The 26,632-nt window shown below is 40.8% G+C and overlaps 1 protein-coding gene across 2 annotated transcripts in view; it reads left to right on the forward strand.

Annotated features, from left to right (window-relative positions):
• The window catches only part of SOAT1 (sterol O-acyltransferase 1), a 49,500-nt gene that overhangs the window by 12,141 nt on the left and 10,727 nt on the right, over positions 1-26,632 (forward strand). The window contains exons 3-10 of one of the 2 annotated variants that reach the window (XM_087726840.1): positions 12,901-12,959; positions 15,760-15,890; positions 16,455-16,514; positions 18,977-19,084; positions 20,765-21,047; positions 22,617-22,695; positions 24,001-24,082; positions 24,980-25,025. In XM_087726840.1, the coding sequence (XP_087582966.1) occupies positions 12,901-12,959; positions 15,760-15,890; positions 16,455-16,514; positions 18,977-19,084; positions 20,765-21,047; positions 22,617-22,695; positions 24,001-24,082; positions 24,980-25,025 (848 nt within the window). The remainder of the gene's footprint in view (positions 1-12,900; positions 12,960-15,759; positions 15,891-16,454; positions 16,515-18,976; positions 19,085-20,764; positions 21,048-22,616; positions 22,696-24,000; positions 24,083-24,979; positions 25,026-26,632) is intronic. The other variant, XM_087726841.1, reaches the window with a different exon arrangement.

Consider the following 26,632-nt stretch of genomic DNA (forward strand, 5'->3'; position numbering starts at 1 on the left):
AAAGAAAAAGTGAGAGAGAGATGAAAGAAAAAAAAGGAAAAAGGGACAGAGAGACAAAAGGAAGGAAGCAGAGAGAGAGAGAGAGAGAAAAAAACACATGGCCAGCAAGCCACTCCCACCAGGTCACATGGCCAGCAAGCCACTCCCACAAAGGAGGCCACAACCACAGAGTAGGTTCGAAATTTTTTTGAAACCCACCACTGAGCGGTATATAAGTCTAAGTGTTATTGCTATTGCTATAACTTCACCTTAATGGGTCCTGGAGGTTGGGAGAAGATAGGAGTGGGTTGGTTTCTATGGTTCCACCTTTGTATGGGTGCAGTGGAAACTGGCTCGTTTCTACCTTCCCTACTTTCTATGTACAGGCAGGTTTGTTCATAATGGCAACAGTATTTGTGCCACAGTTGATATTGAAAAGTTGTTAAGTGAATCTGGAATCTGGTTTGCTTGTCAGAAGGTCACAAAATGGGACACTGCAATATGAACCAGTTGCCAAGCATCTGAATTTTGACCACATGACTATAGGGATGCTGCAAAGGTCGTAACTGAAAATCAGTTATGTCACTTTTTTTTCAGTGCCATTGTAACTTTGAATGGTCACTCAATGAATTGTTGTAAATTGAGGACTAACTGTATTTATTGCTGTTTTTTTTTTCCTTTTTAATGCGTACACCATCTACAGTCACAATGTCTGAATTAGGCAGCCTTATACATTTTCTAAATCAGTGTTTCTCAACCTTGGCAACTTGAAGATGTCCGGATTTCAACTCCCAGAATTCCTCAGCCAGCATTCGCTGGCTGGGGAATTCTGGGAGTTGAAGTCCAGACATCTTCAGGTTGCCAAGGTTGAGAAACACTGCTCTAAATAAATAAACTTCCAAGTCTATCAGTACTGTACCTCACTGAAAGAGGTGGCAGATAATCTGCTTTCTTGAGGGTCTTTTGGAGTTGTAGGTCAACTAACTTCTCAAAAGTTAGGATCCTTTGGATCCAGCAATGGTTTCTTGAAAAGGAGGTAGACCTCTACCTGTTTTACAGCCAGCGGAATCGCCTACTCTTTCAAGCAACCATTAACCACTGCATGGATCCATTCACACAGCCTCTCCCAGTAATACAAGCCAGGTGATTTGCGTGAGAAAAGAAGATAAGACCATTAAACTTACAATATCTACAGCATTCAAAGAAAACATCTACAAGATGGTTTATAGATGGCACCTCCCCACAATGAGGTTAGCCAAAATGTTTCCTGGGTTATCTCCACTGTGTTGGAAATGTGGAAGAAAGGATGGCACATTCTACCATATTTGGTGGTCCTGTACTGAGGCCACGAAGTACTGGAGAAGGATTAAAAAATGGCTAAAAGAGGTTACCGGGGCAAGCATGGAATGGAGACCCGAGAACCTTCTACTAAGCATTAAACCAGAAAACATGAGCAATTCAATATGGCATTTGAGCCTACATATAATTGTGGCCGCAAGAATAACTTATGCACAATTTTGGAAATCCACTACCATACCGTCGGAAGATGCTATAATTAAAAAAGATCTATGAATGTGCAGAAATGGACAGAATAGACGGGTTGGCTGAGGGACAAAGGAGAAACGGAACATCACCTTAGCTGGAACTTATGGTATATGTGGGCGGCAAGGAGAACAGCAGGGACTTAAAACGGGGAAAGTTAAAAGTGAACATGGGTATTGTAATAGATCCCTGAATTTTGTAATGAGAAGATGTGGCTTAGAGACCTAACAATGAGGAAGGAAAGAAAAAAGTTGGGCTGTGAATGACTGTCACCGCGGGGGGGGGGTTGTATGTTTAAAACTGTATTTGTATTTCTATGTTTTACTCTTAAAAAAATGTATAACTAATAAAGATTACTTAAAAAAAAAGAGAGAGAGAAAAGAAGATAAACACATTCTTAATTACTCCTATATGATGTGATGAGCTGAGCCAAAATCAACGGAGGCACTTCCTTGTAACTTTGGCCAAAAGTGGGACCTGTTCTTGGTTGTGCTGTGACTGTTTTTCAGAAAGTGCTTTTCTTTTTAATTGACGGAAAACAAACACCACTCCAACTCCATTGTATTCAGTCTGGTTAGTTAAGATTTAAGGCTAATGTATTGCTCAGAATCACATGCAAAGTCATGCTTGGCTGTTTTCCAGAAGTTTTTCCCTTGAACTTTATTTACCCTCTTAAAACAACCTTGGACCATAATCAAGTGAGTAATTTGCCTTGAGAGAGGTATGTGAGAGGTCTCGGTTCTGTAGTCCTGGACTTGTAAGATATAAATCAGTCATTCTGTATCTGAGGGTACCTTTGGTCATTTTTCAGAATTGTATACACAAAGGCCAGGTTGATTAATATCTCTTGAGTAAAGGGAAAAAGAGTACAAAGTTTTTTTTCCTTCTTCCCAAGTTTCTCTCCCTTTTTTCTTCTTCTCTCTCCTGATTCTGCCTTCATTCATTTGCCATTACTGTCACAGAACAATATTTCCATGCAATTTTACCCTCTTATTTCAAGACAGCAGGCTCCCCCAAGTCGCTTACCCCAAACCATAGAATTAAACATGAATGTAATTATATAGCATTCGGTTAATTACAGCCTGCTAATTGGGCAAAAAGAAATGGGCAGAATTACACCAAAAAGACGATGTGTGTTGACTGCTTAATTTAGGTCATAAATGAATTCTCCCGTTCTCTTTCCGAAAACTCCTTGAGTATTGGCCAGGGTACAATTTACAGGAAAGATCCTTTTTTGGACTGTATGAGTGCTACCACGGTGACAGTAACTTTCCAAAGCACAAGTGGCTTTGCACTAAGCATATAATGGGCAGTACAAAATAATATCTGCTTTGTTTGTCCCATCAACATAAAGCATATCTTGTCATTGCAAAGCAAGCTCAAGAAGGGTCATTAATTTCTATTGACCGGTAGCCCTGTAATTGTAGGCTTCAGTAGCTGCTGGCCTGTGTAGTCTGTTTTGTAATGCATCTTGTGACTCTGAATATGTTTTTGTAATTGTAATTTAAAAAAAAAAAAAGAAACAATCCTTTCTTGACTCCCCCCCACTTTCCCAAGGAAACTGAGGTTGTGATTTCTCTTTCTTTTCTATGGTAGTGAACCTAGTACTCATGATTTCCAGTAAGGTTAACAGTACTAAGTAGTAGTCTTCACTCAACTGGGGTATAGCGCTGAATGGGTCTACCTTACATACCTATCTTCTTTTTAAGGTTTAAGGTTTATTAAAATTTGTATGCCACCCACTCCCATCGGGACTCTGGGCAGCTCATAGCTTTAAATTTAAAAATGGAAAAGTACAATATTAAAAATTCACATCATCCATTACATCTAAGCGGGGGCTGGATATCCATCAACAGCCCCAGGCCTGCCGGAACAAGCAGGTCTTAACGGCTTTACGCAAGGCCGGGTCCGGATCTCTGCAGGTAGATCATTCTACAGGGCCGGCGCAGCAACAGAGAAGGGTTCCACCACAAAACTGCGCCCGACTAAACCGTGCCCGACTAAACCACATCGCTGACATCAACAGGGCGACAACAGCGCGGAGACAGAAGCACGCTGTAAACCTAAACCTAAAATTAACCCCTAAACCTAAACCTAACCCCCCTAAACCTAATCCTAAACCTAACCCTTAACCTAACCCTAAACCTAATCCTAACCCTTAACCTAACCCTAAACCTAACCCTAAACCTAACCCTAACCCTTAACCTAACCCTAACCCTTAACCTAACCCTTAACCTAACCCTAACCCTTAACCTAACCCTAAACCTAACCCTAAATCTAACCCTTAACCTAACCCTTAACCTAACCCTAATCCTAACCCTTAACCTAACCCTAAACCTAACCCTAACCTTTACCCTAACCCTTAACCTAACCCTAAACCTAACCCTTACCTTAAGTTGAATCGGCTTGCTTTCAAAGCACTATTTAAAGCGCCCTTCTTTCTCCGCGCTGGCTGTTGTCGCCCTGTTGATGACGTCAGCGACGCGGTTTAATCGGGCGCGGCTTAGTCAAGTGCGGTTTTGACGGGTCACGACAGAGAAGGCCCTCCCCCGGGGAGCTGCCAACCGGCATTATCCGGTTGACGGTACCCGGAGGAGGCCCAGCCTGTGCGATCTTGTTGGTCGTTGGGAGGTGAGTGGCAGGAGGCGGTCTCTCAGGTAGCCAGGTCCTAAACCATGTAGGGCTTTAAAAGAGCGAGCAAACCTGTAATTACAGGTTTGTTTTTTAGAGCAAACAAACCTGTAATTCCAAATGAAATGTCAATTTGTGCTTACTATCTTACTTCAGTCTTAGCACAGGTGATTCAATATTAATGTTAATTTAATTTAATTTCAATATTGAATGTTTAAATAATTTGTCCCAATCATTTGGTTACATTTATCTATGCCAGGGGTAGTCAACCTTTTTATACCCACCGCCCACTTTTGTATCTCTGTTAGTAATAAAATTTTCTAACCGCCCACCGTTTCCACAGTAATGGTGATTTATAAAGTAGGGAAGTCAATTAAATTTAAAAAAGGAAAGTGCTTCGGTATCGGACAAAACCCCTACCGCCCTCTATAAAAGCCGGAACGCCCACAAGTGGGCGATAGGGACCAGGTTGACTACCACTGATCTATGCAGATTTGGTGAGAACTACTAATATTAGTCTTCTTTGCAAAATCTGGTGTGTGGAAGGAAGCTTGGTTATCCAAACATAGCTTAATGGACATAGAATTTTGCCTAGTTCTGGTACCAGTTTTCTCATGCCAGTTCCTCCAAGCACCTAAGCATGGATAATTTCCAGATGCTTCTACCTGGTATTCTTTGAAGAACAACAATGACTCTTTATCACCTTTAATTGTTCAGATGTAATTAAGTTTAAAGTTCTTGGAGAACTTCATACTATCAGCACAAGGCTGACCGTCATAAATCTTTTTCTTTCTTGCCAAGAACAAGAACTCATCAAGGATAATCAGCAGTGGAGCAAGGTCCTTAACCCTTCACTGATGATTCCTCCCTAAATTTTCTTCATTTGCACCCCTTTACTTTTTAATGCAGGAAATATTGTCCTGGCATCCCTGACCCACAACTTTTCTCAGCTGCTACTTTTCGTTTTAGATCAAATTAGAAACAGTGGTTTTTCTCTCACTCCTTTGTAACAGAAGAATTCACAGGCATGGATGCTTCTCAGTTACCAAAACAAGTTTAGATAACAATAACATCCTTTTGTTAGTAATCCAGCATATCTGGGGAGACCAGAATGATGTAGCCTAATGCATATATTTTTTTTCCTACGATAATTCCAGTGAAAAATGTTTGTGAAAATTAGACACGTCTCTAGGTTGCATGAGAAGCTAGTTGTTCTCATCCAGACATTCATTTGGTCAAATGTCATAAGTGAGGTCATATCTTTTTAACTACCTTTAAAATTGGGTGGTGGTTATGTGTGTATGAGAGGAAGTATAAGCAAAAACAAACTGGTATAGGATAAAGTAATTGTCAGCACTCCTCCATTGGATAATTAGGAACGAAAACCACGAGACTCCATTGATAGAAATCAAGTGTACTTTTACTAATTATAAATGATCAGAAGCGTAGCAAAGCGAAGACTGATTATTTAGGCGCGAAAGCAAACAATATATAGAATAACCCATTCCCCACCCCTTGGCATCCCAGTTACAGTCCAATCATAATTCTCCCAAGTGTCAGGTGCGAGATAACTTCGAAAGGCATCACCAAGATGGAATGTCGGTGCCGTTGGCCTTGGCGGGAAACCTCCTCCGCATGCGCAGTAAGACGGGCAGCAGAAACTCCAGAATCTTCCTCCAGCACAAGTAGTAGTCCCCTCCCAAATACCATGCCCCCCCTCCCCGTTTCAATGGCAGTCGAAGCAGCAGCAAAGCAGAGGCTGACAGTAATAAGACTGAACATATAATGCTTTTTTCTTTTTGGTGAAAATGCCACCTTCACTAGAGTAGTAAATTATCACAACAAATATTCCAGGCTCCAGTATTAATTTCCAAAGTAGCTAGGTATCTGCAAGGCAATTCACAATGAGCAAATTCTAACTGGGTCTGCCAGAATTTTTTTGACACCTAATCGTGATTTATAATAGAAAATACTTGGAAGTATCTAAGAATTTCGATGGAATAAAAGAGGAATGCCCTTAATTTCAGAATACATGGGAATGGAATCATCTTTGAATAGAGTACAAATGAAGTTTGCGGTTCCACCACAAAACCGCGCTCGACTAAACCGCGTCGCTGACGTCATCAACAGGGCGACAACAGCGTGGAGACAGAAGCACGCTGTAAACCCTAAACCTAAAATGAACCCCTAAACCTAACCCCCCTAAACCTAATCCTAAACCTAACCCTTAACCTAACCCTTAACCTAACCCTAACCCTAAACCTAACCCTTAACCTAACCCTTAACCTAAACCTAACCCTTAACCTAACCCTTAACCTAACCCTAACCCTTAATCTAACCCTAAACCTAACCCTTACCTTAAGTTGAATCGGCTTGCTTTCAAAGCGCTATTTAAAACGCCATTCTTTCTCCGCGCTGGCTGTTGTCGCCCTTTTGATGACATCAGCGACGCGGTTTAATCAGGCGCGGTTTAATCGGGCGCGGTTTTGACGGGTCACGGAAGTTTGCATTCCCTCCTTTCACATTTATAGCTAAAAGAATTTCATCATTGTTCAATTGGGTTTTGCTGATCCGAGTAGGCACTAGTTCCTATAGAATTAGAGCTTAGGCAATATTCACATTTTAAGTATGAGTGAGAAATGCTTGTATATGTGCCATTAATAGAAACGTAGGAGTGGTTGCCTGATCACACTTGTAGTACAGCATGCCCTAGATTCATAATGCATTTATCAAGTCATACTCCCGCTTTAAAGAGAATTGTGACTTGGAGTCACTGTGAATAATTAGCTTATATAGCTTTGTAGACGTGACCCGTCAAAACCGCATTCCACAAAAGCGCGGTCGACGAAATCGCGTATGTGACGTCATCACAACGCGACGAAAAAGATCGAAAAATTGAAATAAAAATTAAATTACAGCAAGCCGATTCACATAAAGGTAAGCGTTAGGTTAAGGGTTAGGGTTAGGGTTAGGTTAAGGGTTAGGGTTAGGTTTAGAGCGTTAGTGTTACGTTTAGCGTTAGGTTAAGGGTTAGCGTTAGGTTTTTCGTTAGGTTAAGGTTTAGGTTTAGGGTTAGGTTAAGGGTTAGGTTTAGGGTTAGGTTTGGGGGGGGTTAGGGGAAGGTTTTCGCTTTATTTTTACATTTTTCGATCTTTTTCGTCGCGCTGCGATGACGTCACATACGCGCTTTCGTCGACCGCGATTTTGTCGTCCGCGGTTTTGTGGTAGAACCCTTTGTAGAGAGTTTTTGAAAGAGGCCTATATTCATTTAATACAATTGCTTGAAAACAATAATTTGGCCTTCCATTTCAGTCCCCTAACTTTTCTGTAACCACTGAACGCTAGGAATTATTATTATTATTTATTGAATTTATATAACCACCTGTTTGCCCATGGGGACTCAAGGCGGCTTACAGAATATAAAACCATATTTAAAACAATAAAACCAATAAAAAGAATCAAATAAATTAATATAGTATAATATAATAAAATCACCACCACCCCCGTCCCAGCAACAGCAGATCACACGAGCCATTTAATGGGCTGCATCCCGCTCTGGGTTCCCCAGGCCCACTGGCAGAACCATGTCTTCAGTGCCTTCAGGAAGAGTACTAGAGTGGAGGCCGTTCTAATCTGGGGGAATGATGTTCCAGAGATAAGGAGCCACCACAGAGAAGGCCCTTCTTCTGGGTCCCACCAGGTATATCTCCCTCTGGGATGGGAGCATTCCCTGTCACTTCCTGGGCTCGACAGCACGGAGGGGAAAGAGAGGATTCTCTCTGTGACTATTTCTTCTTGTTTCAGTAGAAAAGATGCTCACTTTCTGGGTAGTCCTCCCACGTTTCCAGTTTCACTGGAAAGGATTAGCTTCTGGATTCTGCGTGGTTCAGTTTCAATAGAGAAGATATGCTCTTCCTTATTTGTCTCAATCAATGTTCACTTAGTGTTCTGCTTTCCTACTCTTCCGATGACCCATCTTATTTAACAGATGCGGAACCAAGGCAGAGAGAAGCCGTTTTATTGCTGAGATTGAATTTGAATCCAGGCCAGTGGTGGGTTTCAAAAATTGTTCGAACCTACTCTGTGGGTGTGGCCTCCTTTGTGGGAGTGGCTTGCCGCCCATGTGACCCGATGGGAGTGGCTTGCCGCCCATGTGACCGGATATGAAGATGCCGACGACACTTGTCAGAACCACCTTAAATTACCTCTCACACAGCACTGGCATGCATAAGAATATGATGTAAACTTGTATTTTAAGAGGCATCTTTGGTTTGCGTTAAAACAACTTCAACACACGCAATGTTCTGATTGCACCACAAACGCAGTAGTCATCCTTACCTTTCACAGAGGCACTGAGTTTTATAAATATGAGCATGATAGTGTAGAATAATCATATCCAAGGACCAGTGGTGGGTTTCAAAACATTTTGGAACCTCTTCTGTAGGTGTGGCCTCCTTTCCGGGTCCACTGGTGGAACCTCTTCTAACTGGTAGATTTGACGAACCGGTTCTACCGAATAGGTGCGAACTGGTAGGAACCCACCTCTGATCCAGACCCATGTGTTCCTCTGCATAAAATATTTTTTCTTCCCCAGCTCTTTGCTTCATGTTATCTGTGCTAAATCTTACAACCTCATAAAGTTTGCTTCAAGAGTGCTCCAACTGACAAGCACATTTCAGGCTTTTTAAACAAAGGCCTTGTTACCAGAGGTCAATGCTCAAATAGACAGAGACTCATTAATCATATGAGAGGAAGGCTACATGTTTCTTGTAAGTGATGACTTCAGCAAAAGACTGTGTGTTCTAAAGTTTCCGGAATAGTGATTCATTTACGGTGGACCTTGAACAATTAGGCAGACCAAGTTCCTATCTCTTGCATTTTCCTCTTCTTCTAACACTGACACTTTAACACAAAGTTACTTTTGCAGTATTGCCTATCAGTACTGATACTAAGCAAGCTCTCATAAATCTGTGCAAACATGATAAGCACTGATACACTATCATAGCACATTTTTTCCTACATCTCCCCTTCCCTATACAGGGAGAAAGAATGAGGGAAAGAGTATGTGGAGTAAATAGAGTATTTTTTCCCCTTTCAGTTTCAACTACAATATCTTAAATAAAGTGATGGATGCATATATTTTCCTCTTTAATAACATTCTAGACATTTTTAGTTTCCCATTAGTTGAGTTGAGTTGAGTTGAGTTGAGTAGTTTATTTATATGCCGCCCTTTTCCCTGGGGGGACTCAGGGCGGCTTACAATTCGAAAGGAGGGGGAAAACAAACAAATTAACACATAAGACAGTACATCATTAAAAGCGCAACATTCATACAATTCGGGTGGGTTACGGTCTTTAACCCCAGGCCTGACGGGATAGCCAGATTTTAAGGGCTGTGCGGAAGGTCTGGAGGGTGGTTAGCAGTCAACAGTTGCAAAGATTATATAGGGCTGAGTAATATAAGACTTGAGGCTGATTTCCTATCTTAGTTAATACGAAGTCTAACTGATCTCAGAGCTATTAAATGTGTTTCTGGTACTTTATCTGCTGACACTCTGTAGAGATTCTCAGTCCTCCAGGTCATGGTTGTCCCAAAGGTGCTTTTTCAGGAAGCAACTGGACTTTTATGTTTTTTCTTTGAAGATGTTTCGCTTCTCATCCAAGAAGCTTCTTCGGTTCGCTTCTCATCCAAGAAGTCCAGTATCCCGTCAGAACTGAAGAAGTTATTGGATGAGTAGCGAAATGTCTTCAAAGAAAAAAAAACAAGGAAGTCCAGGTGCCTCCTGAAGAAGCACCTTTGGGATATATCTGCTGACTTAAAAATAATCGTTCATGCTGGCAGGTCAAAGAGACTTATTCCTGAAATCTGTAAAAATTACATAAATAATGGCATGGTTTTATATTATTTTGTAATGGATATAATGTGGAGGGCCTATTCAGGCTTTGTTCATCTTGAACAGATTTACATGGGATGCTGAAAGTTCATCTATGTATTATCAGGAATCATTCAGTCTTAAATATTCTCCTAAATATGAGCATATAGAGCCGAGGTGGGCGCAGTGGTTAGGGTGCAGTACTGCAGGCCACTTCAGCTGACTGTGATCTGCAGTTCAGCGGTTCTAATCTCACCGGCTCAAGGTCGACTCAGCCTTCCATCCTTCCGAGGTGGGTGAAATGAGGACCCAGACTGTGGGGGCGATATGCTGACTCAATTTGCTAAAAAATTTGTAAACCGCTTACAGAGGGCTGAAAGCCCTATTAAGTGGTATTGAAGTCTAATAAATAAATAAATAAATAAATAAATAAATAATAAATAAATAAATAAATAAATAAATAATAAATAAATAAATAAATAATATACACGCACATGTTGTGTATTTTATGAGACCTTAAAATGAATGGAATAAATTGTCACATGAGCAAAAATATACTTTCACAATAGGATACTCAGTTTCCCATTGCAGCTTCTCCACTTCCCGACATTTGTTTAATTCTGTACAGTCATACACATATGCATACACAGCTTCTTTCCCATAACTAAGATAAAAACAGTTTATAAAGGTTTTTCCTCATCCAATGCTATAGCTTGTATATTTCTGCCTTCTGTATGCTATGTGTCCTTAAGAGTCACAACCACTATCATTGAGGTACAAGTGGGGAGAGATAGTGAGAGCTCTCTCTAACTGTTATCTGTTAAGATGTCTCTCCCTAGTTATAATTGTGCTGGCCATTTTAGATTGCCAATTTAATGAATGGATTGGTGGTCCATCCAGGTCATCTTAGCTGTATATATGAGGGAATGGTCCTAAAGCTAAACCAGCTAAACCAACTGAATTGCTAAATATGTATAGAATATATTGTGTAGTATTATGTTGGTAGGAATATAATACCATTAACATGCAGTGGTGGGTTCAAAAATTGTTCGAACCTACTCTGTGGGGTGTGGCCTCCTTTGTGGGAGTGGCTTGCTGCCCATGTGACCGGATGGGAGTGGCTTGCTGCCCATGTGACCGGATATGAAGATGCCGACGACACTTGTCAGAACCACCTTAAATTACCTCTCACACAGCACTGGCATGCATAAGAATATGATGTAAACTTGTTTTTTAAAAGGCATCTTTGGTTTGCATTAAAACAACTTCAACACACGCAATGTTCTGATTGCACCACAAACGCAGTAGTCATCCTTACCTTTCACAGAGGCACTGAGTTTTATAAATATGAGCATGAGAGTGTAGAATAATCCTATCCAAGGACCAGTGGTGGGTTTCAAAAAGGTTTGGAGCCTCTTCTGTAGGTGTGGCCTGCTTTCCGGGTCCACTGGTGGAACCTCTTCTAACCGGTTCGGTAGATTTGATGAAACGGTTCTACCAAATAGGTGCGAACTGGTAGGAACCCACCTCTGATTAACACGTTTTAATTTATAGTCATAAATTGTATTACAGCAGAGATTTAGATCATCTGTGCCCTTTTCAGGATTGGTGTAAGATAGAGACCTTGGAAAATATGCAAGAGTTACAAAGGAACAACCATTTCCAAGATTTGATATTCTATCATTTGTTTGTTTCCTAACATTCGAGGTCATGTGAATAACTTCCAAGAATAGTTAGAAGCTAACTATTGAATGAGAACTACAGTCTTCCAAAATAGAAGCACAATTAGTTAGGCAAGTGGCTAGAAGTATTTATGTATTACATGCTGACTTTGTTGGGAATTACTGTGCCTTGAGAGTGTTAATATGACTTGGCTTTGAGTGTTGAAAAGTAATATCAATTGTACTTAATATTTAATTCTGCAAGTGAAATATAAAAGATAAACATAGCTATCTTATATTTAACCCATTCACCTGCCTTGTTCAGGATGCAAATCTCTGGTGTGTTGATTTGGAAGCCAAAATATTTATTTCCTTGCCTATTTTATAGGAATGGGATTTGGAACTATTTTAACACAACTTAAAAAATGGAATAGTCACATTAATGGCTTTTTAAATAAAGGATGTACAGGGGAAAAAATTCAATTGCAATCTCATTCTTGCTGAAGAATGTTCTAATAGCATGCTTATGTCCAGGAGTTTTGAGAGTGGGAAAAATGCATTTTATACAGCTTTTGCAATAGCATGTTTTATGTGAGCAATAATTGAAGAATGGGTCCTATTTTTTAAAAGCCATTTTATGCATATTATAGCTTTGAGACATTTAAAATTCATGAGAAAATAACCTTGGGTATTTTTCTTATTGACATAAATATATTTTATCTGTACCACCTGAACATGTAAAAGTAGAATCTATATGCTTAAATATTAAAACAGCTAATTCCTGCCATATAGAAAACCATAATGTTGGGGGGGAAATTAGGCTAAAATTCTGCTTTTGATATATATGTTTTCTTCTTTTTTATTAAATTCCCAGAGTAGTTCTTCAAAATTTTCTGTGCCAATTACCTTCAGTTCTTAAGCTTACAAATAGCTATTTTTCTATAATGTATAAGAATTCCGTTGAGGCAGAAAACATTTTGACTTTGGAAGAGTTATTTTTCTGATAATAAAATAATAGAATTGCCATGCTTATACAGGTGAGTGCATAATTGGGGTTGGGGGGGTGTTCCTCTAATTTCCTATATGGATTTTAACATAGTATACTTTTAGATATATATTTTTTTCCTGCACGGATGTTATAGTGATGTTTTCAAGATATGTAGTAAAGTATGGTTACTGTTTGAAGATGACAAAACATGGTTTGTTTTTCCTTAGGTCGAATTGATGTTGATCATGCAATAACAAGAAAGATGCGACTCTTAGCAGAAGCAGAGGTAAATAAATGTCACCAACAAATTTTTTTGGGGTTATATATTGCTCTGCCTATCTGTTTACAAGCAAGTAAACGGTCAATGTCGACTGGCAACCACGCGGAGGAGAGCCTTCTCGGTGGCAGCTCCGACCCTATGGAACGATCTCCCCGTGGAGATTCGTACCCTCACCACCCTCCAGACCTTCCGCACAGCCCTCAAAACCTGGCTATCCCGTCAGGCCTGGGGTTAAAGACTGTAACCCACCCGAATTGTATGAATGTTGTGCTTTTAATGATGTACTGTCTTATGTGTTAATCTGTTTGTTTTCCCCTCCTTTCGAATTGTAAGCCGCCCTGAGTCCCCCCAGGGAAAAGGGCGGCATATAAATAAACTACTCCAAACTCCAAACTCCAAGTTAGCCTGTAGTCAGATTCTCCATTCTCATGTTCTAAGAGCTTCTGCAATTCTCAGAATTTCCATTGACCATGTTACATAGAAATTGTGGGGATCTGAGGGAATTACATTGCTACTGGAGATTGCTGTACAGCCGAGGTGGCGCAGTGGTTAGGGTGCAGTACTGCAGGCCACTTCAACTGACTGTTACCTGCAGTTCAGCGGTTCAAATCTCACCGGCTCAAGGTTGACTCAGCCTTCCATCCTTCCAAGGTGGGTGAAATGAGGACCCAGACTGTGGGGGCGATATGCTGACTCTGTAAACCGCTTAGAGAGGGCTGAAAGCCCTATGAAGCGGTATATAAGTCTAATTGCTATTGCTATAGACCTCAACTTACAACCACAATTGAGCACAAAATTTGTGTCGATAAGTGAGACATTTGTTAGGTGCGTTTTGGCCCGTTTTACAACTTTTCTTGCCACCATTGTTAAGTGAATCATTGCAGCTGTTAAGCTAGTAAGCCCGTTGTTAAGTGAACCTGGCTCCCCCATTGTCTTTGCTTGTCAGAAGGCCTCAAAAGCTGATCACATGACCTTGGGACATTGCAACCGTCATAAATGTGAAGCAGTTGCCAAGTGTCTGAATTTTCACCACATGGCCAAATGCTGGGAATGCTGCAATGCTCTTAAGTGTGAAGAACAATCATAAGCCACTTTTTTCAATGCCGTTGTAACTTTGAACGGTCAGTAAATAAGTAAGTAAGTAAGTAAAATCTTCATTACGGTCAAAGACCAGCAATACACATTAGTTTTTACACTATGTTAAAAAATACTAACATTAAAATATAATTAAAAAGTATTGACATTAAAAGTGGATAATAACATAATGGTCCAGAGATTATTAGAGGGATGTCCAGATAATTGGTACAAGATGACAACTATACTTCTGTAGCCAATTTTTTCCTTATGGACATTGCAGCCGCACAGAACTTTGCCACTGCATACGTGGTAACCGGGTTAGTGTCTTGGAGGAGAAACCCTAGATAAAAATGGTCTGCCCTCCCTGGCAATCTCTCTAATAAGGGGAGAATATATGCAGACCTACAAGCTCTGTATAGCTGGCAGTGTAATAGAACATGTGAATTATCTTCCACTTCTCCTTTACCACATATACAATCCCGTTCTGCTATAGGTGTTCTCTTATACCTGCCCTGGAGGAGTGCTGAAGGAAGAATGTTAAATCTGGCTCTGAAGAAAGCTATTCTTTGTGTTGGGAAGATCAGGTCATTTAGATACCTTGCTGATTCCCACACACCCTGTTTGATTCTGTCCCTACTGTGGAGAGGCAACCTATTCAGTAAATGAATTGTTGTAAGTCAAGGACTACCTGTATTAAAAATGGCCACGTTTTAAATTGGGGGAAAAAATGGCAATTTGACTTTTAGATCGGTAAAAATAAGTGGCACGTGTTTTTGTTGTTTTATGTGGAGAGTTAGATGGCAGCGATTGATCAAACAAAAAATCTTTTTAAAAACAATCCCTGCCTTTTGTGAACTTACTGAACTTGCAATTTGAAATTCCTGGTTTGTTTGCTTTTGGCAGATCACAAGCCAAAGTTAAACACTAACCTTTTCTCCTTTTGTTTTAGAATAAGGGGCTGACCGTTGTTGTTTTTCCTTCTTCTGTTACAAAGTAATACTGCATCAAAACAAAATTGGTGTCATAGTTCTATAAATGCATTAAACCTTCTAAATGAAAGATTTTGATTGCTTTAAGCTCTTCTTAAATTCAAGGAGTTAAAGGATTAAAAGTCACAATAGTGCAGGCATCTGACTCCTCAGTGACAGACTTAATTTATAATTTTTGTATATATGTGTGAAATACGTTAAGAATGGAAGACAACTAATTATATACTAATGCTAATTATATTCCAGAAGATCTCTCAGCTAATAGTTTTCACTTATTTGAGAAAAATTTTCTCAAGAGCTCCTTCTGCGTGACCCGACAAATGCGCGCATGACAAAAGCGTGCCGACAAAACCGCGGCGAGAAAACCGCGACGTTGAAATTGCGCCCACAACAGCGCCCCGACAAAACCGCACCCACAAAAGCGTGATTAGGGTTAAGGTTAGGGTTAGGGCTATTACCTTGTTTTCACATTGTTTGTTGATGGCGCGCTTTTGTCGGCACGCTGTTGTGGGCGCGATCTCGACATCGCGGCTTTCTCGCCGCAGTTTTGTTAGCGTGCTTTTGTCGTGCGCGCATTTGTCAGTGAACCCTCCTTCTGAATGTTTTGTGCCACAGTTACAGTTAGTGTGAGTAGGAAAGACCCCATATTAAGAAGGTTTGAGCAAGCATTTGTTTGGGTGAGATGTTGCTTTAAGTGATTGTGATTTTTTTATTATACTCTTTCTCTCAAATTTTTTCAGCAGTTGAAGCCAGCATTCATGAAGAGCGTGGAGAAGCATTTTACTGAAGTTGTCAATAGTTTGGTTGCAAATTCGGTGCTGCTGGAATCTTCCCCAGCTGCTTTTCCAGAGAAAGACAGTCACAAAATCAAGTATGTTGGCTCTTCACTCAGTAGACTGGATTTCTTATTTGATTTGATTTGATTTGATTTTGATTTTATTAACATTTGTAGGCCGCCCTTTTCCCTGAGGGGACTCAGGGCGGCTCACATAAAATCAGGGAGGGGAAGTAAAACAATGACATAGACACACATAATAAAAGTAATAAGCAACATACATTCATCATTCGGGAGGGGTAACTATCCTTGTCCCCAGGCCTGACGGGCTAGCCAGTTCTTAAGGGCTGTGCGGAAGGCCAAGACGGTGGTGAGGGTACGAATCTCCACGGGGAGTTCGTTCCAAAGGGTCGGGGCTACTACTGAGAAGGCCCTCCTCCTTGTAGTTGCCAGCCGGCACTGGCTGGCCGATGGAATACGGAGGAGGCCCAATCTGTGTGATCTAATTGGTCGCAGGGAGGTGATTGGCAGGAGGCGGTCTCTCAAGTATCCAGATCCACTACCATGCAGGGCTTTATGGGTGACTAATAGCACCTTGAAGCGCACCCGGAGATCTTTTGTCTTTTTTTTTTTTAATAGTGCCTGTTCCTTTCTTCACAGGGGAACAAGAGCCCCTCCAGAACATGGAAAAGTTTTTATTCCCAGAAAGTCTCTCTTGGAGTGAGTATCTTTAATGAGTTTGTATATTACAGTCGTACTGATGCTAAAGTTACTGTTGCTTCAGTCCACTTTGGAAATGTGATTAAAGCTCTCCAGTTTTTGTGTAAATGTCACTTGTCTCATTTTTATCCTCTTTTACATGGTTTTTTTCATTATCCACCTTGGCTGAAACTAGGCATTTGGTTAGCTATGGTGTGCCTAAAGTTCCAGTTAGAGATGACCATGGCTTATACTCACTGCTTTTCCCTTTTTTCCTTAAAGCTGGTCTCCTGTCTAGATCAGAGGTGGTATTCATGAAGGCCGTGTCCAGTTCTGGAGTTTTGTCCAGTTCTGAAGAACCAGTAGCGCAAATTTTGAGTACTTCGGAGAAGCGGTAAATGCCACCTCTGACTGGCTCCGCCCCTATCTATTCTCTGCCTCTCGAGTCCCAGCTGATCAGGAGGAAATGCGGATTTTGCAGTAACCTTCCCCTGGAACGGGCAGAGAATGGAGATTTTACAGTATCCTTCTCCTGCCACACCCACCAAGCCACGCCCACAGAATCGGTAGTAAAAAAAAAATTAATCCCACCACTAGTCTAGATGTATGTATCACTTGGAAGTGACCCCTAGTAGATGGCTACTGGTGGATGCTCTGATAAAATTTACATCAATTAAATAAAGGATTCACAATTAGGGAGGAAATGTGTTAGCTAGACTCAAGAACTTCTTGATAGGTAGGAGATGTTCAGAGTCTTAGACAGCGTGGCACGACAAAACCACGCTCGTCAAAATAGCGGTGATAAAATCGCGTCGCTAAAGCCGCGACGTCATCACCGCCGCAACAACAGCGCGGCAACAGAAGGTCGCTTTAAAACGGCGCCGCGGCAGAAAGCCGATTTCAATTAAGGTAAGGGTTAGGATTAGGTTTAGGGGTTTGTTTTAGGGTTAGGGTTAGGTTTAGGGTTAGGTTTACAGTTAGGTTTAGGGTTAGGTTTAAGGTACTGAGTGCTTGGGAATGCGCGGATTTGCCCTCCGCGATTATGTCATCACGGTAGGGTCGTGTTTTTCCTTAGCGCTTCAAACGGTGCCAATTAGTCTTCGCGCTTATGTCTCCGCGGATAAGGGCTTTGCGGATTTGATCCTTAGACAGAAGCTGTTCCTCTATTAACTATCTGATCCTTTAAGGTGCAAATTAAGTATCATTAATTAATGCCACTTCCTGTTATATGTACAGGTAGTCTTTACTTACAACTATTTGTTTAGTGACCAAAGTTACAATGGCAGTGAAAAACATGACCATTTTTCACACTTCAATGAGGAAGACAGATTCCATTCACTAACTTTATTAACTTAACAACTGCAGTGATCCACTTAACAGTGGTAAGAAAGGTTATAAAATGGGTCAAAGCTCACTTAACAACTGCCTGGCTTAGCAGAGAAATTTGGGGCTCAATTTTTGTCATAAGTCGAGGATTACCTGTAACTCAAACTTTATATACAAGCTACAAAAATAGTTGATATAAACATGGGATAGTCTGTTCTCTTTTTTCTCACTTTTTTCTTTCCAAGTTAAACTGTAGATAAGCATTGCTTTGATTGCATCTTATCTTAGTTCAGAGGCCAGATAAAAACATTTCAGGCTATGAGGCTGATAAGTCTGTTGTAAGGTGCCAAATTTTGTATTGCCGTATTTTTCAGAGTATAAGACGCACCTTTTTTCCTAAAAAAAAAAAAGAGGCTGAAAATCTGGGTGCGTCTTATACATCGAATACAGCATTTTTTGCCTCCCGCAACCCTGCCCCTTCACCAAAATGGCCGTACATACCCTTATGGAGGCTTTTAGAGTGCTCCTGGGGGCTGGGGAAGGCAGAAATCAGCAAAAATGGGCCGTTTTTGCCCCTCCAGCCCCCAGCAGCACTTTATAAGCCTCCATAAGGCTATGCATGCAATTTTTTTCACAAAAAAACAGACCAATTTTCACAAAAAATGGGCCGTTTTTTGCTCGTTTTTTGCCTCCAGGAGCACTGTACAAGCCTCCCTCAAGGCTATTCATGCCTTTTTTTAAAAAAACGGGCCCATTTTAGTGAAAAACGGGCCGTTTTTGGGAGGTTTGCAGAGTGCAAAAACTTTTTTTCCCCCTTTTGGAAAGCTCTTTAACTGATTGATGACAATTACATTGATCAAGTGCTGTGCCAGCAGAAACAAAGTCTTAGGTGCTGCAGATTGTCAGACTGCAGATTTGAAATGTGAGTAGAATGCGTAGCAATCATTCACCTACGTACTAACTCACACTCATTATTTGTGTGGCAGTTATTCACAAAGGTTCTGAGTGCTTAAGGATCATTAGGAGGGAAGGGAACAAACTAGAAATCTTGCCCTTTCAATAATATTTTTAAAAGATCATAATGACTAGTGTTTTGCCCCCTTTTCTTCCTAGAAATTTCCTAATTTTATTTTATCCCATTGAACTTCTTTTCATAGTGAGTTATTTGAAGTGAATCACATCCGGACCATCTACCACATGTTTATTGCTCTCCTCGTGTTGTTCATCCTCAGCACACTCGTAGTGGACTTCATTGACGAGGGAAGGTAAGGATGTTTTGAAAACGTTAGCTGGAGGCAGAGTTGGTACTGCATTTTGGCATTGGACACCTGAATCACTGGCAGCTCTTCTCTATTAATGAATAAAATGTGGCGGGATTACTCACACAACTCTTTGTGTAGAGGAGGAAAGCTGCAGAGAACTCCATGATTATATTTACAGAGATTGTTACAACAAAGGCACGTTTCCAAGGATGTGTCCTTGCCAAGGTTCTGAAATCTGTCCTTGAGGTCCTTGGGTACATTTGAATGATACTATGTTGTTTGATATTTTATAGTAGCCTTTCTCAGTGTGGCATCTGCTAGTTACATCGTCTAAGTCTAGTAGAAATTGTAAGCCAACATATCCGGTCCACACTGAAGTAATGAAGACTGCTTAATATTATTAGAAGTATCTTTTTTTTTCCGGTTCAAAAGTTTTATTTCTTTTAAAACAAACATTTCATCATTCCTCAATCAGTAAGACATCGAAGTACAATTTTTTGTGTGTCAAAATAGTTCTAGTTTACCACCAAATTCTTGTCTAGCCTAATGTATACCCCTCCCTCCCTCCCCCTCCCCCCCAGCCCCCCTCCTCCCCAACTCCCCTCACCCCCCTCCTCCTCCCCCCCCCCGACTTCCCAGAACCCGTACACGGTATGGATTTTTAACAAACACAGTCTAAAATCTATGGAGAAAAAAGAAATAAAGAAATTAATGACATTCTACATTGACCTTAGCTTCTTCTTGCTGAGCTAACTTTAAACAATTTAAATCATTCCTGATCTTAAGCATAGGCTATCTGGAATTTCTTGGTCCCGTATTTATTTTGTATATAGTCAATCCATTTTTTCCAGTCTCGTTTATATCTCTCATTTGAGTGAGTGTAGAAGTATCTTAAAGTTTCTGTCTACTTATGGGTCCTGTATTTTTTAAAAAAATAATCAGACGTAAAATTATTTTGTCAGTCTTCTTTATTTATTTATTTTATTTATAAAATTTATATGCCGCCCAATCCTGAAGGACTCCGGGCGGCTTACAAAAAAGAGAAGGAAAAAAAACAGTTTAAAATCACAACACCACATACATTCATTCTAATCGAGGCTGGACCTCAACAGTGAGGTCAACAGCCCCAGGCCTGCCAGAACAGCCAGGTTTTTACAGCTTTCCTGAAGGCCATGAGAGTGGGTATGGTCCGGATCTCTGGGGGTAGCTGATTCCAAAGAGTCGGAGCAGCCACAGAGAAGGCTCTCTTCTGGGGGCCCGCCAGCCGACACTGTCTGGCTGACGGCATCTGAAGGAGGCCCAATCTGTGGGATCTTACTGGCCGCTGGGAGGTATGTGGCAGTAGGCGGTCTCGAAGGTACGCTGGCCCTAAGCCATGTAGGGCTTTAAAGGTAATAACCAACACCTTGAATTGCGTCCGGAGACTAATTGGTAGCCAGTGCAGCTCGTGGAGGACAGGTGTAACGTTGGTGTACCTCGGTGCACCCAATATCGCTCGTGCGGCCGCATTCTGGACTAGCTGCAGTCTCCGAACGCTTTTCAAGGGTAGCCCCATGTAGTCTTGATTTTAATAGCTCCTAATTCCTTTCCCCCACCCCCAATCGCACCCCAAATATTATATCTTTGCCTGGTGAATGAAATTCCATTAATATTTTTGTTTTCTTTGTTTGTTTGTTTTTGAAGGCTTGTGCTAGAATTTGATTTCCTCGTTTACTCTTTTGGCAAAATTTCCATCGTCGTTCCAACTTGGCTTTGCATGTTCTTCTCCACGTTACTTGTGCCCTACGCCCTCTTTGTCCAGTGGGCCCAGGGGTTCCATAACTCCTCCCACAAGATCATCCGTTCCACTTTATTTGGGGCACTGTTTGTGATTTTCCAAACAGTTTGTCTTGGATTTGGACCAACTTACATTGTATTGGCTTATGATCTACCGCCAGCCTCTCGATTTATAATTATACTCGAACAGGTGAGTTTCATTATTTGTAAAGTGGATGTAAGGAACTGGACTTGTAGCTTTTAAAATCTTAAGGCATAAATCTTTTTCCCGCAGAAATATGTAGATTATTAGAGGAAAACAAGTACAAATTCTCCTTTTGTATGTGGGTGGAATGCTGTTTTTCATCCAGTTCAAAATAAAAACATAAATCAAAACAGCTTATTTTTAAACAGGGGTCATTGGGAAAAATCTACCATTTAGCAGAAAATCCCAATGTTCATCTCCAAAAATACCATATGACAAATATGTGAAGTTCAAAAGGAATACCTATAAAATTTTGTGTCTGAAAGATGTCAATATGTCAACCACAAAAGTAAAATGATACCTTATTTATATGGTTAGAACCCAATGAGTTAATGGAGAAAATAAAAGTAAAGGTAAATATTACTGAAATATTGATTTCTATAGTTGAAGGGATAAAAGTAACATTTTTATGGAAACAACAATCCCCTAGGGTTATATGTGTTTATCATTTTAAAAAACTTAAAAAGCAATACATAATAATAGTTATATAATGCAAATACATAGAAAAACTATGCATAAAAAGCCAACAATTTGTGTTACTTTTCCAATTTGGGCATCTTTGGAATATACATATATAGAGCATCTTTGTTTGGATGGTCATTATTAGAATCTAGAACTCAAGGATTTAATTTCTGTTCGGAGGTTTAGCTCTAGGACAGTGATAGCTAACCTTTTTGTCGCTGCATACGTGCACCCACAAGGCAGTGCATGCGCGCAATCACAGTTCTAGGATCAGCCAGAGGAATTTCGTGTGCATCTAGTGGATACATTTGCCTGAATTTGTTCCCAGTTGAAGGCCAAGAGTGATATAGGCCTATGGAGATTGTCTAGGGAATTGACTTACCTGGTTATCTGGGAACAGTTTGATCCCGTTGGACCCAAGGATATGGAAACAGTTTTTGAGACATGATCGTCTTTGAACACGATCCGTGCTTTTCTGGCTGTTCAAGGCCACCTGTGGCTGGATTAATTCATCCTTAAGGGACAGGGTTTCTCAGTACCCTTGAAAAAAAGATGTTTGTGAGTCGTCTTCTCAAGAAATTGTCAGTGAATTCCCAATGCTGGTCATTTACAGTCTGGATTTTCCCCACTATCATTCCATTTCAGTAGAATAGCTATAATTTTATTAATATAGTTTTGGAACGAATGATACATTTTAAGGATACGAAGGTTATTCTGTCGTATTCAAGCATTTGGAATGTATTTATACATGAACTCTGGATTATTTAAGTAACCAGTGCAGCAAAACATGTCCTCTTTTGTGGAAAGACGAGAGTTTGCTGAATTTACACTCCTGGATGAATAGCATCTGCTTGTGTGCTGGCCCTTTCTTGATATAACAGAATAACTTTTCAAGATTTTTCCTTGTGGGCACGGCTAAATACTATGTTTAAAAATTGAAATTTTGATATATAGTATGTATTTTTTTTCCTCTTACCTCATTTCCATATCTGCCCTTTTCCTTCCATTTTATTATTATTTTTTAATCGATCTTACCTGTCGTTTTATTTATAGATACGTTTTGTGATGAAAGCTCACTCTTTTGTCAGGGAGAATGTTCCCCGAATAATCTCTGCTACTCCTCAAAAGTCAAGTGAGTAATTGTCCCTTGTGCTAATTCTAGACAGGTTGTCCTGAACTTGCAACTATTCATTCAGTGACTACAAAGTTTACAATGGCATTGAAAAAAGTGACTTAAGACCAGTCCTCGCATTTACAACCGACACAGCATAACCCCAAATGATCAACATTTGGGTGCTTGGCAATCCAGTGACGTGGAGGCAGGGGAGGCAGAGCCTCACCACTGTCATCATGAAAAGAAAAAAAAATTAAAAGGAAAAAGGCTGAGGTAGTTGCTGCCAGAGTCACAGTGGATGACTCTGCTTAGTGCTTAAATGTTTAAAAAAGCCTCTAAAAAAGTGCCCTCCACAGGAGGAGGCGGGAGAACCACGTGCCTCATTTAGTCTGACTTTATGATCACTCGAGCAGAGTTAAGCAAGGGTTAAAAGCCAAAAAATTCCTTATGTAGATGAGGCACGTGGTTCTCTTGCCTCCTCCTGTAGAGGGCGGTTTTTTAAGAGGCTTTTTTAAACAGTTAAGCAGAGTCATCCATTGGGGACTCTGGCAGCAGCTAACCCAGCCTGACCTCAGCAGCTCTTGCCTTTTTCCTTTTACATTTTTACATTTTCATCATGGCAGACGAGCATCCCACCTCTATGGTGGACACAGCGCCGGGGTGTCCAAAAGCTCTGCCCCTGTGTCCAACATACGGCGGCTTTTGCCTCCTTGCCTCACCAGCCATAAACCTCACCACACGTCACTGTGGCAACCAGCATATTTTTATGAGAGTTACAATATCCCGGGGTCACGCCATCACTATGTACAAACTTTCCAGTTAGTTTCTGACAAGCAATGCTTAATGACTGCATGATACACTTAATAACTGCAGTAACTGACTTAACCATAGCAAAAAATCATAAAGCGAGGTACTACTCTCTTAACCACCACCTTGCTTAGCGGTGGAAGTTCTGATCCCAATTGTGGTCATAAGTCAAGGACTACTGATCGCAGGTGTCGGGGATAAAGCCACCTTGTCCTTTTTGTTGTTTTGGGAGTAGCACTCTATTAGATGGGACTGGTTTACACACCAGTGTTTCTCAACCTCAACAAGTTTAAGCTGTGTGGACTTCAACTCCCAGAATTCTGGGAAATAAAGTCTACACAGCTGACTTTTAGAAACACTGATATAGGACTTGTCTACTCAGGCAGAACAGTATGAAAGAAGCATCATTGTACTCAGAATTAATAAGAGCCAGGAACAAGGTAGAACATGTTTATTTTTGTGCATATGTTATATGTGCTAGTACCAAATTACACTTCTGTTTTCTTTTTCCTCCAGATTCTATTCACCTTCCTAAAGTTTCCCAGTATCTGTATTTTCTTTTTGCTCCCACTCTTATTTACCGAGATGAATATCCCAGGTAATGAATAACTTTGCATCTGGCAATTTCATTTCTGTTGTGAAAGGATTGGTGTTGTATGCATTTGCTTGTAGTATTGCTCATTTTTAGCCCAGATGTAACTAGAGAGCCAGCACCAGCCTAGAAAGCAGGAGATTGTGAGTTCTAGTCCCACCCCTAGGAATGAAAGCCAACTACGTGACTTGAGGCTATTCACTCACTCTCAGCTCAGCGGACCTCACAGAGTTCTTTTTAAAAAAACAAAAAGATTTTTTAAATTTTTTTTGAACAAACACAATCGGACAGAACAAAAAAACAAAAAACATAGAAGCATCTTCCATTACAAATTATAGAAAGTGTGTCAGTTGGGTTATAAAATTTCTGTGCATCCCTTCCATAGTCATCACTTGCAATAGATATCAAATCACATATTTTTAAATCATATATATATATATTTATGCTGATAAATAAATAAAGGGAGACTAGTATAGATCTATTTCAAGCTATTTAGCTCTCATCAGCTAGCCATACCCATGTTGGGAATCGAACCTGTGCTCTATTGCCTCTTAGGCAGATGTGTTAACCATTGAGCTACAGAGCTCGACTCCTTATCAGCCAGCCAGGGTGAGAGGTATATATTTAAAGTCACAACCCTGGTATGCCCAAATATGGGAGGAAGGTCACACTTCCACTCTCTGTCTTCGGCTCGTCACAAGAGACCATCCAGACAGAAACCCAACATGGGTATGGCTAGCTGATGAGAGCTAAATAGCTTGAAATAGATCGCTGCATTCTGGACTAACTGAAGTCTTCGAACACTCTTCAAGGGCAGCCCCTTAATTACACTTGCTAAAAATATGGCGTGGAATAATACCAAACCATTTGAGAACTGAAAATGTGATATCATATTCTTTTCAGAACGCCCACAATAAGATGGAGCTATTTGGCTACCAAGATTGCACAGGTTAGTGACTTTTTGACATTTCCTGGATGGAAAACATTCCTTAGACATAAAGGTACTTATTAGCTGTCTTGTTTGTGTATATCTATATCACTTTATTTTCCCCTGCTATAAATCAGAGCCTGTTTTGCTACCTAGTAAATATGTGGCTTCTCTTAGGGAAAGTCAAACTGCTTATTACAAGCCCAACATAAGATGCTGGCTTATTCTAGCCTTCCATGATGTGGAGCCCTCTAGATATGTTGAAATTACAATCAGAATTGGAACCTTTGTATTATTTTGAGGTCGGCAAAAAGAAAACGGTTCAGATTCTTCATTGAACAGTTTCTGAATCTATTTCCAGAACCAGTCCTTTAGGATTCATTTTCAGAGTCTTCAGAAACTATAGAAATAGTACTAGAAAATGTTTAGAGCTATCTTGGTTTTCAAAGCAACTGTTCGTTTATTGAGTATATTCCTCCAGATCCTGAGAAAATGCACATGTAAATAGTAATACTAATGAAGAGCTGGGGATCCATAGCTATTATCCTTCAGCAATAGCAATAGCAGTTAGACTTATATACCGCTTCATAGGGCTTCCAGCCCTCTCTAAGCGGTTTACAGAGTCAGCATATTGCCCCCAACAATCCGGGTCCTCATTTTACCCACCTCGGAAGGATGGAAGGCTGAGTCAACCCTGAGCCGGTGAGATTTGAACAGCCGAACTGCAGTCAGCTGAAGTAGCCTGCAGTGCTGCACTCTAACCACTGCGCCACCTCAGCAAAGCTGAGGGATTTTTAAAAAATATCTCCCCACTCCCATCGGTTCTGGCAACTTTGCTAGTCATATGTGGGAAGGGTCCCCTTAATAACTAGACTTTCCTTCTTTTCCAATTTTTGGTTTTTTCTTTCTTTAGTCCCCTTAGTTAACTCCTGTGGCAACTAAATCATAGATAGTAACTAACTCACTGTTTTATTTATTTATTTGTTTATTATTTATAGGCCGCCCTTTTCCCTGAGGGGACTCAGGGCGGCTTACAATTTATGGGAGGGGGATACAAGACAAGACATGAGACAACACATAAGTAAAAAATAGAACACAACATTCATTCATCATTCGGGTGGGGACGGATTAGAATCTTTATCCCCAGGCCTGACGGGATAGCCAGGTCTTGAGTACTGTGTGGAAGGTCTGGACGGTGGTGAGGGTGCGAATCTCCACGGGGAGATCGTTCCAAAGGGTCGGAGCTACTACTGAGAAGGCTCTCCTCCGCGTAGTTGCCAGTCGACACTGACTGGCGGATGGAACTCGGAGGAGGCCTAATCTGTGTGATCTAATAGGTCGTAGGGAGGTAATTGGCAGGAGGCGGTCTCTCAAGAGTCCACCCCATCATTTGTTCATATGTCCAGACCACCAACATACATGTTGGAAGGGTGATCAGAAGCATTCTGCCACTTTTTCTTTTGCCTACTGAGAACTCTGAAAGCAAAACCAGAGGCAACTTATAGAAAGCCTCTCCAGAATATGGAATTGTAGCCCTAAGGCAGTGGTGGGATTCAGCTAGTTCGCACCTATTCGGGAGAACCGGTTGGTAACTTTCTAAGCAGTTCGGAGAACCGATTGTTGGAAGA

The sequence above is a fragment of the Thamnophis sirtalis genome, unplaced genomic scaffold (assembly GCF_051295495.1).
Source record: "Thamnophis sirtalis isolate CommonGarterSnake01/CBP01778 unplaced genomic scaffold, rThaSir2_p1.2 scaffold_12, whole genome shotgun sequence".
Classification (NCBI taxonomy): domain Eukaryota; kingdom Metazoa; phylum Chordata; class Lepidosauria; order Squamata; family Natricidae; genus Thamnophis; species Thamnophis sirtalis.